Consider the following 14,995-nt stretch of genomic DNA (forward strand, 5'->3'; position numbering starts at 1 on the left):
CTTGCAAGGAGCAATTAACCGCATTGTAGTCTTTGGATGACTCGCGTATGTTGCTCTGGTGCATGTAATTGTGCCGTGCCTTGGCCTACAATGGAAAAACTGAAATCTAAGTAAGATGAAATATCTCAAATAAGGGTGATATTTGCTTATTTTCTGTCTGATAAGATAATTCTTCTCACTAAACAGATTTTATGTTAGAGTGTTTTACTTGTTTTAAGGGTTTTGGTCCTAAATTGTCTCAGTAAGATATTACTGAGATTTGATGACCTATATTGAGTAAAACATGCTTGAAACTAGAATATCAACTGTTGCAAAGCTGTGTCATCAACACTCACAAGTATAAAACTACTTTTTTTAAGTAATCATTTCTTACTTCAAGCATGAAAAAAACAAATCATGATGCCGAGCGCATATCATTATGTCAAGATAATGGCACTAGCATTTAAATAATTTAAGAATATTTTTCAACATATTGAGCAAAAAGGTCTTTTTTTCTACCAAGAAAAGTGCACTTGTTATTAGTGAGAATATACTTATGTTAAGGTATTTTTGGGTTTATTGAGGTTAGCTAATTTTACTTGACAAGCCGAATTTTCTTGTTCTATTGGCAGATAATTTTGCTTAGTTCAAATAAAATAACACTAATTTTTGTAATTTTTTTTTCTTGTTTTTGAACACTGACTTTTTGCAGTGTACTCTTCCATTTTCTGCCAAAAGAGGGCAAATATGCCAAACCTGAGCACAAGTAGGAGGACTCAAACTAGCCAAACATGCTATACTTTAGGTGTGAAATGTGTACAATTGACGTAGTGCGAGCACACCTTAAATGTGAAAGACGCTAAACAGTGAAGCGGAACATAATTTTACCTTGCCAAAGGAGGTGATGCGTTTTGGTAGCTTTTTCAAATATTTTAAACTTTCAGACACGTGAGCACCCTTTGTGCTGATTGAAATGTTCCTCTTTTTTTCTCAGTTTCCTCTTTTTTTTTCCCCTCAGAGTGCTGCTACGCAAGCCTCAAAAGAACATTTTGAAAATCAAGACTACAGGTTAATTTCCTGCAATTGGCTGCATTTCTACACTATTTTTTAAAGGCCTACTGAAAGCCACTACTACCGACCACGCAGTCTGATAGTTTATATATCAATGATGAAATCGTAACATTGCAACACATGCCAATATGGCCGGGTTAACTTATAAAGTGCAATTTTAAACTTCTCAGGAAACTTCCGCTTGAAAACGTCGCGGTATGATGACGTATGCGCGTGACGTAACGAGGTCAAGGGAAGTGTTTGGACCCAATTCAAATACCTCTGTTTTCTTCGACAAAATTCCACAGTATTCTGGACATCTGTGTTGGTGAATCTTTTTGCAATTTGTTTAATGGACAATGGAGACTGCAAATAAAGTTGTAGGTGCGATCGGTGGAGCGGCGGACTACAGCAACACCAACACCAGGAGGTTGTGTTTTGAGCAGGATAGCAGACGCACTACGGTGAGTACAGCTTTGGCTTCCAAACATTTGATCGCTTGCCCGTACGTGCGTGTCGATATGTGCATGTCACGTACGTAACTTTGGGGAAAGGGTTTTTTTTTTTATTTAGTTTCTATCTGCATTTGAGACTGATGCTATCACGTTGGCTACGTAGCTAGGTTAGCTTCTATTTTTTTAGCTTCGCCAAGCTGAAAAATATTAACCGTGTATTTACATGTTCAGTCACTGTGAATGTCCATTTCGCGTTCTCGACTCTCATTTTCAAGAGGATATAGTATCTGAGGTGGTTTAAAATACAAATCTGTGATCCACAATAGAAAAAGGAGAGAGTGTGGAATCCAATGAGCCAGCTTGTACCTAAGTTACGGTCAGAGCGAAAAAAGATACGTCCATCACTGCCTCTCTAGTCCTTCACTGTAACGTTCCTCATCTACGAATCTTTCATCCTCGCTCAAATTAATGGGGTAATCGTCACTTTCTCGGTCCGAATCTCTCTCGCTCCATTGTAAACAAAGGAAAATTGTGAGGAATACTAGCTCCTCTGACGTCACGCTACTTCCGGTACAGGCAAGGCTTTTTTTATCAGCGAGCAAAAGTTGCGAACTCTATCTTCGATTTTCTCTACTAAATCATTTCAGCAAAAATATGGCAATATCGCGAAATGATCAAGTATGACACATAGAATGGATCTGCTATTCCCGTTTAAATAAAACAATTTCATTTCAGTAGGCCTTTAAGTTTAGCTTTATTCTCATCTATCAACCTCTTGTGGCTGTCTTTTTGACACTTACATTGCCCATGTAGTGTACCACAGGATTTTAAGGTTATTTAGTAGATCATGAACTAACATTATCATCATCCATCCATCCTTCCATTTTCTACCGCTTGTCCCCCTTGGGGTCGCGGGGAGTGCCGGAACCTATCTCAGCTGCATTCGGGCAGTAGGCGGGGTACGCCCTGGACAAGTCGCCACCTCATCGCAGTGCAACAGGGGTTAGTGCATGTGCCTCACAATACGGAGGTCCTGGGTTCGATCCTGGGCTCTGGATCTTTCTGTGTGGAGTTTGCATGTTCTCCCCGTGACTGCGTGGGTTTTCTCCGGGTACTCCGGCTTCCTCCCACCTCCAAAAACATGCACCTGGGGATAGGTTGATTGGCAACACTAAATTGGTCATAGTGTGTGAATGTTGTCTGTCTATCTGTGTTGGCCCTGTGATGAGGTCGCCACTTGTCCAGGGTGTACCCCGCCTTCCGCCCGAATGCAGCTGAGATAGGCTCCAGCAACCCCGAAAGGGACAAACGGTAGAAAATGGATGGATGGATAATTACCACAGGTTTGTTCATTATACTTCAAATATCTCTTCAAAGACATGGTTTAAGTCATTTGAATTAAAGAATGTGCAAATCAGAAAACAAAACAAAAAAACTTTCAAAAAAATCTAAAAACACAGTTGTGTCTTTTGAATCACATTGAAATCTCACTTCAAACATCCGAATAACAATGAAGAAGAAAGGCTGACTGACTAAAATAGCACCAGTGTGTCTACCAGCATCTCTATCCAACACTAAAGGAAAGAAGCCTTCACTTGCACTGTTCATCTGCGGCTCTGACATATTCGATCATCCACTCACCGCATTCTTTCCCTGATCCTGACAGCTGCTGCAGGTTTTGCATTCGATGCACTGCCACCACAGAGCCTTTACTCGCACCGTGAGCTCTGGGGAGAACTTGAGACAGGACGGGTGGCCTGTAGATGGGTAGAAACACACACACACACACACATGTCATTGTCTTCAGAAGTGGCTGACTGACAGTGGTGACCCACTTGCATCATTGCAGAAGGAACGAGTACAAACGTTTTACAACTGCAACATCGCTCAATTCCTGACTAAACTGAACTTGGCTGCACAAAGTGTTTAAAGATGAATGACGTGCTGGCAGATATTTGCTTTGACCTTGTTGGATAGGAAGCCGGTGAAAAAGCTGCTGCAGAGGAAAGGAGAACACTACCTTCCTGCATTCACTTAACAGCATACTTACAGATAGACTACACATTATTTAATACATGGAGGAAGTTGAGTTGGCAGTGCAGTGGCAGACAAAGATAGGGGTTCCAAAAATTGTTGTAAAATAGCTTTACTCCGTTTAACAGTTGACGTTACTCAGTGTTTCCCACACATTCATTTATTTGTGGCGGCCCGTCACGAAAGAATTACGTCCGCCACAAATATTTTTTTATTTTTTATTTTTATTTTTTTCTTGTCCAGCTTCTCAGGCAAATCATATAGTTGATGTAGATGCCCACATAGGCTGTTCAGATTTACTTTACAAAAGAGAAGTGTAGGATACGTCTCTTGTTGCCTTATTTGTATTTGACCAGTACTGTTTTCTGTTTATTTGTTACTGACTGTGGCAGGACACCTCTGTTTCACTTTATGTTGCTGGTAAATAATATGGTTGTAGTAGTAGGCTAAAGTTAAATTATTTAGTATGCACTAATTAAAGGGGCAGAGCTTTAAGAGACATTTTAGCTTCTATATTTTATAAGATATATTTTTTGTAAGAACCACAATTAATAAATATATTTCAGTGAATAGCTTATTGTTCAAATCTGGATATATAAATATGTACATAAAGTGTTGTAATTATATTGTAAAATGGATGGACGTTTAAAACAAAACTGTTATTATTAGTAAGTATACATTTTTTGAGCCTTTTTAGAGAAAATCATGTCATTGTAGTAAATTATGCAAATTACTCGATGTCACGGTGACCACGCCCATAGCCACGCCCCCACCACCACAGGTATCTTGGCAGTTTATGGGAAACACTGTTACTAAATGTCAACCATAGCAATCAAATATGCTCACAGTGTTGTTTTGCAAGCTATTTGTATGCTCCCCTTTGTCCGCCATCAATTCTTCATCAGTAACGACTAAGTAGGCGACAAAACACTTAACTCACGATTAGGGCTGCAACAACTAATCGATTAAATCGATTAAAATCGATTATTAAAATAGTTGCCGATTAATTTAGTCATCGATTCGTTGGATCTATGCTATGCGCAGAGGTTTTTTTTGTTTTTTTAATAAACCTTTATTTATAAACTGCAACATTTACAAACAGCTGAGAAACAATCAAAATAAGTATGGTGCCAGTATGCTGTTTTTTTTCAATAAAATACTGGATAGGATAGAAATGTAGTTTGTCTCTTTTATCCGATTATTAATCGTTTAATCGAAGTAATAATCAACAGATTAATCGATTATCAAATTAATTGTTAGTTGCAGCCCTACTCACGATACGATATTTCACAATACTATTTCTTTCCAAGTTAAAACTACATACAAAAACATTACATTATTAATAATACAAACAAATGATTCATTTAACTTCACCTGTAGAACGTTCACACTGCAAAAACTGAAATCTAAGTAAGATTAAATATCTCAAATAAGGGTGATATTTGCTTATTTCCTGTCTGATAAGATAATTCTTCTCACTAAGCAGATTTTATGTTAGAGTGTTTTACTTGTTTTAAGTGTTTTGCTCCTAAATGATCTCAGTAAGATATTACAGCTTGTTGCTGAGATTTGATGACCTATATTGAGTAAAACATGCTTGAAACTAGAATATCAACTGTTGCAAAGCTGTGTCATCAACACTCACAAGTATAAAACTACTTTTTATTTCAAGCATGAAATAAAAAACCATGACTTTGACACAATTGTATCTCATAATTAAAACAAATGACAGCCAAATGGACTTTGCTGTTTTATTTAATGAAACAATAGAAAATACAACAGTTAATATTTAAACATTTAACATGTGACATTTCTAACAATTTTGAACAGAAATAGTTCATGCACATTCAGATAAATTCTTCAAAATTACAATTAAAAAAAATTTGGCCGGGCTGTACATATGCGCACTAATTGACTGAAAGAGCACGCACTTGGCGCAATGATGTCATGTTGTCGATGGAAAAATGCATTTTTAGACTATGTGATTTGCCCGAGCGGCTAGGAGACCCCGAGTGTAACAAGCGCTTGCCTTGTTGCCTTTCCATTAAGAACAATAAATTAGTTTTAGTGTAAGTTTGCTGGTTTCAAGAAATGTAATGCCGAGCGCATATCATTATGTCAAGATAATGGCACTAGCATTTACTTCATTTAAGAATATTTTTCAACAAAATTGAGCAAAAAAGGTCTCATATTAGTTTTTTCTACCAAGAAAAGTGCACTTGTTATTAGTGAGAATATACTTATTTTAAGGTATTTTTGGGTTCATTGAGGTTAGCTAATTTTACTTGTTTTGGAAAGTCTTGACATGCCAAATTTTCTTGTTCTATTGGCAGATCATTTTGCTTAGTTCAAGTAAAATGCCCCTAATTTTTGTATTTTTTCCCCTTGTTTTTGAACACTGACTTTTTGCAGTGCAGAATGACTCAAATAAGGAGTAATACTATATGTTCTTATATTGTTTTCTCTTAATGAGCTCAAAAATGTATTAGTTTAGATGAAGACTTCAGTTGTTGAAGTTTTGTTGTTATCACCAGTGTGGTGCGTGAATACTACTGTTAGTTGTCATGCTGTGTTACATAATGACGCTGTAAATCGGCACTCTACTTCGTCTGACAAGTGTTTGTGCTATTAAACACTGGGTTGCTAGCAGTTTTTTATTTTTATTTGCCCCACTCTGCTTTTGATTGGCTGTAATCTTCCAAAAACCGATGTGGTGATATTCTGCTTTTTATGAGATCTCAGTGCTTCACAGTGGGCGGGGCTGAGCAGTGAGTGCACTAATGGGCAGAAACGCAGTGGGGAAACAGAACAGTGGACAGGAGACGCGACAAAATTAGAATAGTAATGGATTTCAATTTGTGATGTGCATTTTCACAGATTTGTTTTCCTGAGCCGATGCCAAGTTTAAAATCCAAGCTGGTACCGGTGACACCGATCTGATACTTTGTGCAAATACAGTGCATTCGGAAAGTATTCACAGCGCTCCACGTTGTCCACATTTTGTTATGTTATAGCACAGACCTGGGCATTCTGCGGCCCACGGGCCGCATCCGGCCCTTTGTGCGTCCCTGTCCGGCCCGCGTGAGGCCAATTATAAATTACAAAATAAATTTAAAAAAGTATCTATGTCGAGTGTGCAATACAACGGTGCTGCTTTTGTTTTGAAAATCGTTATTTGTATTACTTCCGTGTGGACGTATGCGTGATTGTGAGTGAATGTGAACAGCTGCAATCACAAATTACAAAATAAAGTTGAAAAAACATCTATGCGCGCAATACAACTGTGCTGCTTTTATTTTGAAAAGTATTATTTATGGGCGTGTGTCCGTGTGTAACCTGCGAGTGAAGGTGCACATGCAGCGACAAGTGATGCACGGTTTACACCCGAGACGCTAAAAAGAGAAAAGTTGATGACGAATGGCGTGTTTTCAACAAGACATGGACTGCCAAGCAACGTTCCCTCTAAGGTGCGTGCCTGTGCAATTTCGCACTGCTCAAGCGTCCGCTGCGCGCAGCAAATATATGCCGCGCACCAAATCAAATCCCATCTGAATTCTAAACAAAATAAACATATTTATTCTATGTAATTTTGCAATGCAACTTTGAGTGACAGTGACAACAAGCGGCCCTAATGGTGTTCGTCAACACCGTTCAATTGAACACCGTTCAATTATTGTAATGTCTATCGAGATGCTTCGAGGACAGGAATTATATCGATCACTTTATTGAGCAAAACTGTTTATATTCGGCCATAACCACACCAAAAACATGAGTTTTCACACTTCTATCTCGAAAAACTAGTCATTTTCTGCCGTACAAACCAGGCCAAAACCAACTTGTCATCTGTCACCAACACGCATAGCACTAAACCACTGGTGCGTTTATGGCCACACAAAAAGTCGGAAAACTCAAACACCACACAAAGTTACACTATGACTCCTCAGTCATACGTGTGCTTATTTTACTGTCATTTATTATTAATGTTAATTTATTTATATTAGTAATGGAATGCTGTTACACACACTATGTTGAAGTATTACTATTATTATTAATTATTACTATTATTATTATTATTATTTATCTTACAGTATATATCAAAAATAATATTGAGCAAAATTTAATTGAAATATTGTCGATGTGGCCCTCTAGCAGTGCTCGGGTTGCTCATGCGGCCCCCGGTAAAAATTAATTGCCCACCCCTGTTATAGCATTATTCCAAAATTGAATAAATTAAATGCTGTCCTCAAAATCCAACACACAATACCTCATGATGACAATGGGTTTTTTAGAGTGTTTGCAAACTAAGAAATCATGTTTGTAACTATTCACAACCTTTGCTCAACAATTTGTTGCTGCACCTTTGAAAGCAATTAGAGCAGGGGTCTCAAACACGCGGCCTGTGGGCCAATTGCGGCCCGCGAGACGTTATTTTGCGGCCCCCACCTTAATATGAAAGTTTAACGTTAGTGCGGCCCGCAAGTTTTAAATGAATGGCGCTTGACAGCGTTGTGTGCGGAGCTGAAGGAATCTACCAATCACGGTGTGGCGAGGGCGTGCCGTGATGGCACTGCCTTAAGTCATACTTGCCAACCCTCCCGTTTTTAGCGGGAGAATCCCGGTATTCAGCGCCTCTCCTGACAACCTCCCGGCAGAGATTTTCTCCCGACAAACTCCCGGTATTCAGCCGGAGCTGGAGGCCACGCCCCCTCCAGCTCAATGCGGACCTGAGACTGAGTGGGCACAGCCTGTTCTCACGTCCGCTTTCCCACAATATAAACAGCTTGCCTGCCCAAAGACGTCATAACATCTAGGGCTTTTATAGAGTGCACAACTGCGCACACAACAAGGAGACGAAGCAGAAGAACGAGGAAATTACAGACATGGCGGCTGAAATGATAGACTCATCATGAACGGAGAAGTTAAACAGGACAATACTGCCATCTAATGGCTAGCCACCGGAACACTGAAATTCAAGTTGTTTTTTTCTTCTATGAAAATAAAATAAATAATAAAATAAATAAATAAATAAATAAATAAAAAAATATATATATATATATATATATATATATATATATATATGTATGTATGTATGTATGTATGTATGTATGTATGTATGTATGTATGTATGTATGTATATATATATATATATATATATATATATATATATATATATATATATATATATATATATATATATATATATATATATATATATATATATATATATATAGCTACAATTCACTGAAAGTCAAGTATTTCATATATATATATATATATATATATATATATATTAAATATATATGAAATACTCGAGTTGGTGAATTCTAGCTGTAAATAACCACGCCCCCCGCCCCCAACTGCTTGGATTTTACTGACGTCATGTCCGGCTCACATCCCGCATATTATATATACATGGTGGTCACGCTAGCTATGTTTTCAATGAGTACTAGGCGCCATTTCGCCTTTCTCGAAGAAAATATGCCCTCTGCTTGTGTTGTTTCCGGCTGTACGAATCGTTCAAATAGTAAAAAAGATAAAGGTTTCTTCAGAGTTCCTCAAGAGGTAATCAAAAAAGGCAGAAGACTGCAAGATTTTGTTTCTTCTAAAACTGGCTGCACTTTTCACAGACGACTAGCTGGGATAACCACAGGTTTTAAGGGCTTCCCTCAAATGCTTATGCTCTTTCTCCTTGGCCTGTGGGCTGGTGGAACATTATCAGCTCTGTGTTGTAGGGTTCTGATAACGCCCAGTTTGTGTTCCAGTGGGTGGTGTGAGTCTAAAAGTAGGTATTGATCAGGATGTGGGTTTCCAGTAAACCCCAACAGGGAGGCCCCTGTTCTCGCCAATGTGGACATCACAGTCCAAAAATGTCTTTGACATCCTCACATGTGAACTTGATGTTTTGTACACTGAGTTAATCTTCTTGGTGAAGGCTTGCACTTCTTGGCTTCTGATTTTAATCAATGTGTCATATATATATATATATATATATATATATATATATATATATATATATATATATATATATATATATATATATATATATAGCTAAGGCGAAACGTCTTCTAAGACAAACCAAACGGTTCAGTTGAAATTGATTGAATGCCCTGAGAATGCATGAAATTGTTGTTTAATAATACTGAATGAGTCCTTTTATTTCTCAAATAAATAAATGACAAACTGAATGACTCAGCAAAGCACAGTGTGCCACTGAGCTTGTGCATTATGTACTTACCTTGGCTAAGAAAAGGTAGTTCCCACCAATCGCGTTTCATTTACACAAGATCTCATGATTTAGTTACTTTACTTCTTGTTAATCATATACATGATCTCAAATATCTAAAGTAAGGCTGTCAAAGTTAACGCAATAACACGTTAAATATAAGTTCCTTTAACGGCAATCTTTTTTTTTACCGTGCGATGTAAATGTTTTTGACCCTCAGCCCGTTCCGTGGCTGCCTTCTGCAGCCCACATCGTTATGGTATATTCTTTTATAACCTGTTCTGATTGATCGTCCGCAATTCCAGACTGTTTAACAGATTGAATATTATATTTTATTAATAAGTAGGTAGAGAATGTTAAAACATTGTCATGCAGAAATATGAATACCATTAACTTGCACTACTGTACAAACGTTTTGAGCAATAATTCCGTAAGCACACAATATCCACTCATCACCCTGCAGAAGAAAGCAATAAGGGTAATTCATAAGGCAGTAAATTGGGATCAAATACATTTTATTGAAATTAAAAGAATCTTGTGGAACTACAAACAGTACAAATTACATATAAAGCAAAAAAAAGTGTAAAGTGAGTAAAATATCATTGACAATATGTTGTGATAAGACCAGTAAATCTATCATTGTATATAGTAATAATGATGATAAGAAAGCTAATTATTTGATTTATAAATAAGAGTTGGGAGTAAATGTTTCACTTCTTCCCACTCCTTTTTGGATATGAAAAAAAAACCTCACCATTATGTATTGTTTAAATTGTTTATGTGTTTACATTGTGAAATATTTGTTTTCTAGTTCTGTACCTTACTGTAATGTTATCAAGATTATTTCCTTTTTCCCCCCCATTATTTTTGCTTTTTATTTGTTTTTAACATGTCCAAAATAAACTACTATTAATTTGTACGACATGCAAAGTAGAGAATATCAGAAACATCTAATCATGTACAAAAACATATCACCTAACATCTTTGACAATCAATCCATGTTATTAATGCGTGAAACTGCTATCTAAACATGTAAGTGTAGCGCCTCTTCTCTAAATGCAAGTACTCCTACTGTAAAGCAAGAATACAAATTCTGTATTCTTACCAAATAAAAAATCTGACAAGACACCAACGCACTGCAGGTATTTCTTTTACTCTCTTTAAAAACGTGTGTAACGTGTTGAGCTGTTTCAAAAAACCTTTTAAAAAAAACATTTCATTAGAGCAAAATTATTGTCCAGTCATGGTATTAAAAACTTTGAAAATTAACTGTCTAGAGTCCACTTATTAATGACAAATGATATCTTTATGTGATTATCACGATTAATTTTGAGTCAACTACGGACAACGCGATTAATCGCAATCAAATATTTTCATCGTTTGACAGCCCTAATCTAAAGTATCCATATTTCAATTTGAGAATAGATATTAGAGCGATACGGCAAAATTTGTTTTTACTTTCTTGGGGAACAAGATATCGATATATATATCGCAATATCGCTAAATTTGCCGAGCCCTACTATCGTATTTTTCGGACTTTAAGTTGCAGTTTTTTTCATAGTTTGGCCGGGGGTGCGACTTATACTCAGGAGCAACTTGTGTGTGAAATTATTAACACATTACCGTAAAATATCAAATAATATTATTTAGCTCATTCACGTAAGAGACTGGACCAGTGGTTCTTAACCTGGGTTCGATGGAACCCTAGGGGTTCGGTGAGTCGGCCTCAGGGGTTCGGCGGAGGTCAAAACACACCCGACTCATCGTGTAAATAAAAACTTCTCCCTATCGGCGTATTACGGATACGGCAACAGCAGAAGTCAGACTGATTTGCAGGTGTGTAATTTGGTTTGAGTTTATGCACTGTGTTGGTTTTGTTGTTTGAACAAGGTGATGTTCATGCACGGTTCATTTTGTGCACCAGTAAAAAAACATGGTAACACTTTAGTATGGGGAACATATTCACCATTAATTAGTTGCTTATTAACATGCAAATTAGTTACTGTGTGGCTCTTAACTAGTCATTATTAAACTACTTTTTAATGCCTTATTCGGCATGGCCTTATTATAACCCTAATCATCTAACCCTAACCCTAATTAAATAACTTTAAATTAAGTCTTTGTTACTTAGAATATGTGACCTGTGCTGGCAAAATGAGTCACAATGAGGAAATTTTAAAAACAGAGTTATTGTTATTTACACATTCTCCATCTAAAGACCTTCACAATGATATATGGTTTGTTGGAATCGGACAGAAATTGACCGAGTTACATCCGATTGAAGTCGACCAAGTTTGAGGGTCCGTTTTGAGAAAAACCAGCTTAAAGTTTACTGTTCCGGAACAGAATGTTCCGAAACAAAACTCCATAGCAACCATACCTTAAAAGTCCTTGTAGCAACACCAAAATTGGTACAATTAAAGTCAAATCCCATGTCTAAAGGAAAAATATATATTCAACTCTATTGAAAACTATTATGTACAAAAATGTCAATACTGTTATGTCACAGTTTTTTTGTTCACTGGTCAGTTTGTCAGCTGGTCAGCTGTCCGTAATATTCCTGACCAGCAGCACTAAGAAGATTCGCCGACTGCAGTGAATTTAGCGCACTCGCAACCGCCTGTGTACCCTCTTCACCCGTTAAATCCATTACGGAATGTAAAACAGTCTAACTTATCCACAAAAATAATAATTAAATGTTCGAAAATCACCTTTTTTCACATAATATTCCGCTCGAATTACTGTGTGTTGTTTTTCATCAGGGCGCTGCCATGATACCACAATGCACCGCGCGGGGTGATTCAACCAATGAGGGTACGCCTCACAGCGACCGGTGTTCCGGTTAGCAACAAGCCGGATTTGTTTACGTCGGGACAGGTTTAAAAACTCAAATTCTATTGGTTCAGAATGGCGTCATCGGGAATTCCATGCTCATTTTTAGAAAGTACGTAAACTTGGCGTCACAATGATACCAAATATGGCTAGGGGGATTCCCCCTTATTGCCGCGAGTGAGCGTTGAAAACACTGGATTTTCTCAAGGAATTTTAACACAAAGGACTAATTTCTGAAGACATACCTCGTACAAAACCTTCAAATAAAGGTGATTTAAGATGTTTTCTTGCTATTTCGATGATTGGGATCACTAGATTGTGGCTTTATGGACTCATTTTTGTGAAAATCTCAATTTCAACCAAGATACATTTTTTTCACTTATTTGCCTGTAGCTCAAAATTAGCCTGTGCGTATTCCGACTCATTTTGCCAGCACGGGTCACATATGTTACCCATACTAAAGTGTTACCAAAAACATATAACTTTGTCTTGAATTTGGAAAAAAAACATTTTATTTTTCACTAAAGAAGGGTTCGGTGAATGCGCAAATGAAACTAATGGGGTTCAGTACCTCCAACAAGGTTAAGAAACACTGGACTAGACGTATAAGATTTCATGGGATTTAGCTATTAGGAGTGACAGATTGTTTGGTAAACGTATAGCATGTTCTATATGTTATAGTTATTTGAATGACTCTTACCATAATATGTTACGTTAACATACCAGGCACGTTCTCAGTTGCTTATTTATGCCTCATATAACGTACACTTATTCAGCCTGTTGTTCACTATTCTTTATTTATTTTAAATTGCCTTTCAAATGTCTATTCTTGGTGTTGGCTTTTATCAAATAAATTTCCCCAAAAAATGCGACTTAGACTCCAGTGCGACTTATATGTTTTTTTCCTTCTTTATTATGCATTTTCGGCCGGTGCGACTTACACTCCGGAGCGACTTATACTCCGAAAAATACGGTACTACTTTATACCAATGCATGTTTGGTCTGGACTAGAAAACATACATTTCTTGGATTTTAAGCAACACTCACCACTATTGCCACAGTCGGCGCAGGAGATGAGCTCCTCCGGTTTCTTATCGCGATTCTGCTCCTTGGTCCCCAAACAGAAGCTGCAAATTGGAATGGGCTCGGCCACCGGCTGGAGGAGAGGGGGACACAAGGGAGGAAGTGTAGACTGTCAGTCAATGTAACATTGTTGACTACACAAAATAATCTTGTATGACTGAGCCAACAGTGGACTGAAAAAGACCACAGATTACTTATAGTATTAAGGAGGATTAATGAGGAGCATGACAGCTGCTCTGAAAAGTGGGCTTGTATCATCTATGTGACATGTCATGAAAGATGCAATTGTGGGTCAAGGTCTTTGCAAAACAAAAACTAGCGCTTAGCTCTTTTGCTTAAAGGCGCATTAGGACTTGCAGAGAGAATGCCTGTTACAACTAGGGCTGAACAATTATTTGTATTTGCAATTTAGTCGCTACGTGACAAAATGCGGTTTTCAAACCACGAAGGCTGATGTTTGACTGGTCATGTAAAGCGGTTTTGTGGAGTTAAATACTTGAGTTCATCAATCAAATAGTGAAAAGAAAATATAACTATTGTGTCAATGTGTTAAAGTCGCTATCGAAGTGGCATTAATGACAACCATAAAAATCTGGGGGTGCACCAAGTGCAGCTATAAGAGATTTTCTAAAGATGATTGCTGATGTGAAAGTTTAACAGGAATGAAGGAAGACAGCCATGATTTCGGGAGTCACTTTATCAACATCTAGCGCCGTCTCACTGGCACACATTACAGCAGTCAGGTAAGAAATCAAAGACAAACAACACATTTCCCGCCTTCACGATAGAAGCGCCATATTTCGTATGATTCTATTTATAAGAAAAACAATGTATGAATAATAAATCTGATAATTTATCACAATGGAGATAATTTTTTTGTTTTATTTTGTTGAAAAATACACGAGAGGAGGACCTTGAAAAAAATAAGCATTTTTAAAAATCGCAAATGCTGGGTTGCGATACGTGACCTACAGGCATATCTGGGTTAAAGGTGAAGAGTCCCATTAAGATAATGTTTATTTACCTGCATCAGTGCAAGGCGTATTTTGAAAAGCTTATAGGAAAATATACAAGCCAGATATCATGAATAATACTGAAATGGGATGGAGTGGATTAAAACGATATTTAGAAAAAATATTTTCTAAAGATTTAAAGGCCTACTGAAATGAATTTTTTTTATTTAAACGGGAATAGCAGATCCATTCTATGTGTCATACTTGATCATTTCGCGATAATGCCATATTTTTGCTGAAAGGATTTAGTAGAGAAAATCGACGCTAAAGTTCGCAACTTTTGCTCGCTGATAAAAAAAAAACCTTGCCCCTACCAGAAGTAGCGT

General features: G+C 37.3%; 1 protein-coding gene across 2 annotated transcripts in view; it reads right to left on the reverse strand.

Annotated features, from left to right (window-relative positions):
• The window catches only part of kat6a (K(lysine) acetyltransferase 6A), a 107,208-nt gene that overhangs the window by 35,734 nt on the left and 56,479 nt on the right, over positions 1 to 14,995 (reverse strand). For both annotated transcript variants that reach the window (XM_062051597.1, XM_062051596.1), the window contains exons 3-4: positions 13,621 to 13,729; positions 3,126 to 3,241 (exon numbers count right to left, since the gene is read on the reverse strand). In XM_062051597.1, the coding sequence (XP_061907581.1) occupies positions 3,126 to 3,241; positions 13,621 to 13,729 (225 nt within the window). The remainder of the gene's footprint in view (positions 1 to 3,125; positions 3,242 to 13,620; positions 13,730 to 14,995) is intronic.

The sequence above is a fragment of the Entelurus aequoreus genome, linkage group LG06, assembly GCF_033978785.1.
Source record: "Entelurus aequoreus isolate RoL-2023_Sb linkage group LG06, RoL_Eaeq_v1.1, whole genome shotgun sequence".
NCBI lineage: Eukaryota > Metazoa > Chordata > Actinopteri > Syngnathiformes > Syngnathidae > Entelurus > Entelurus aequoreus.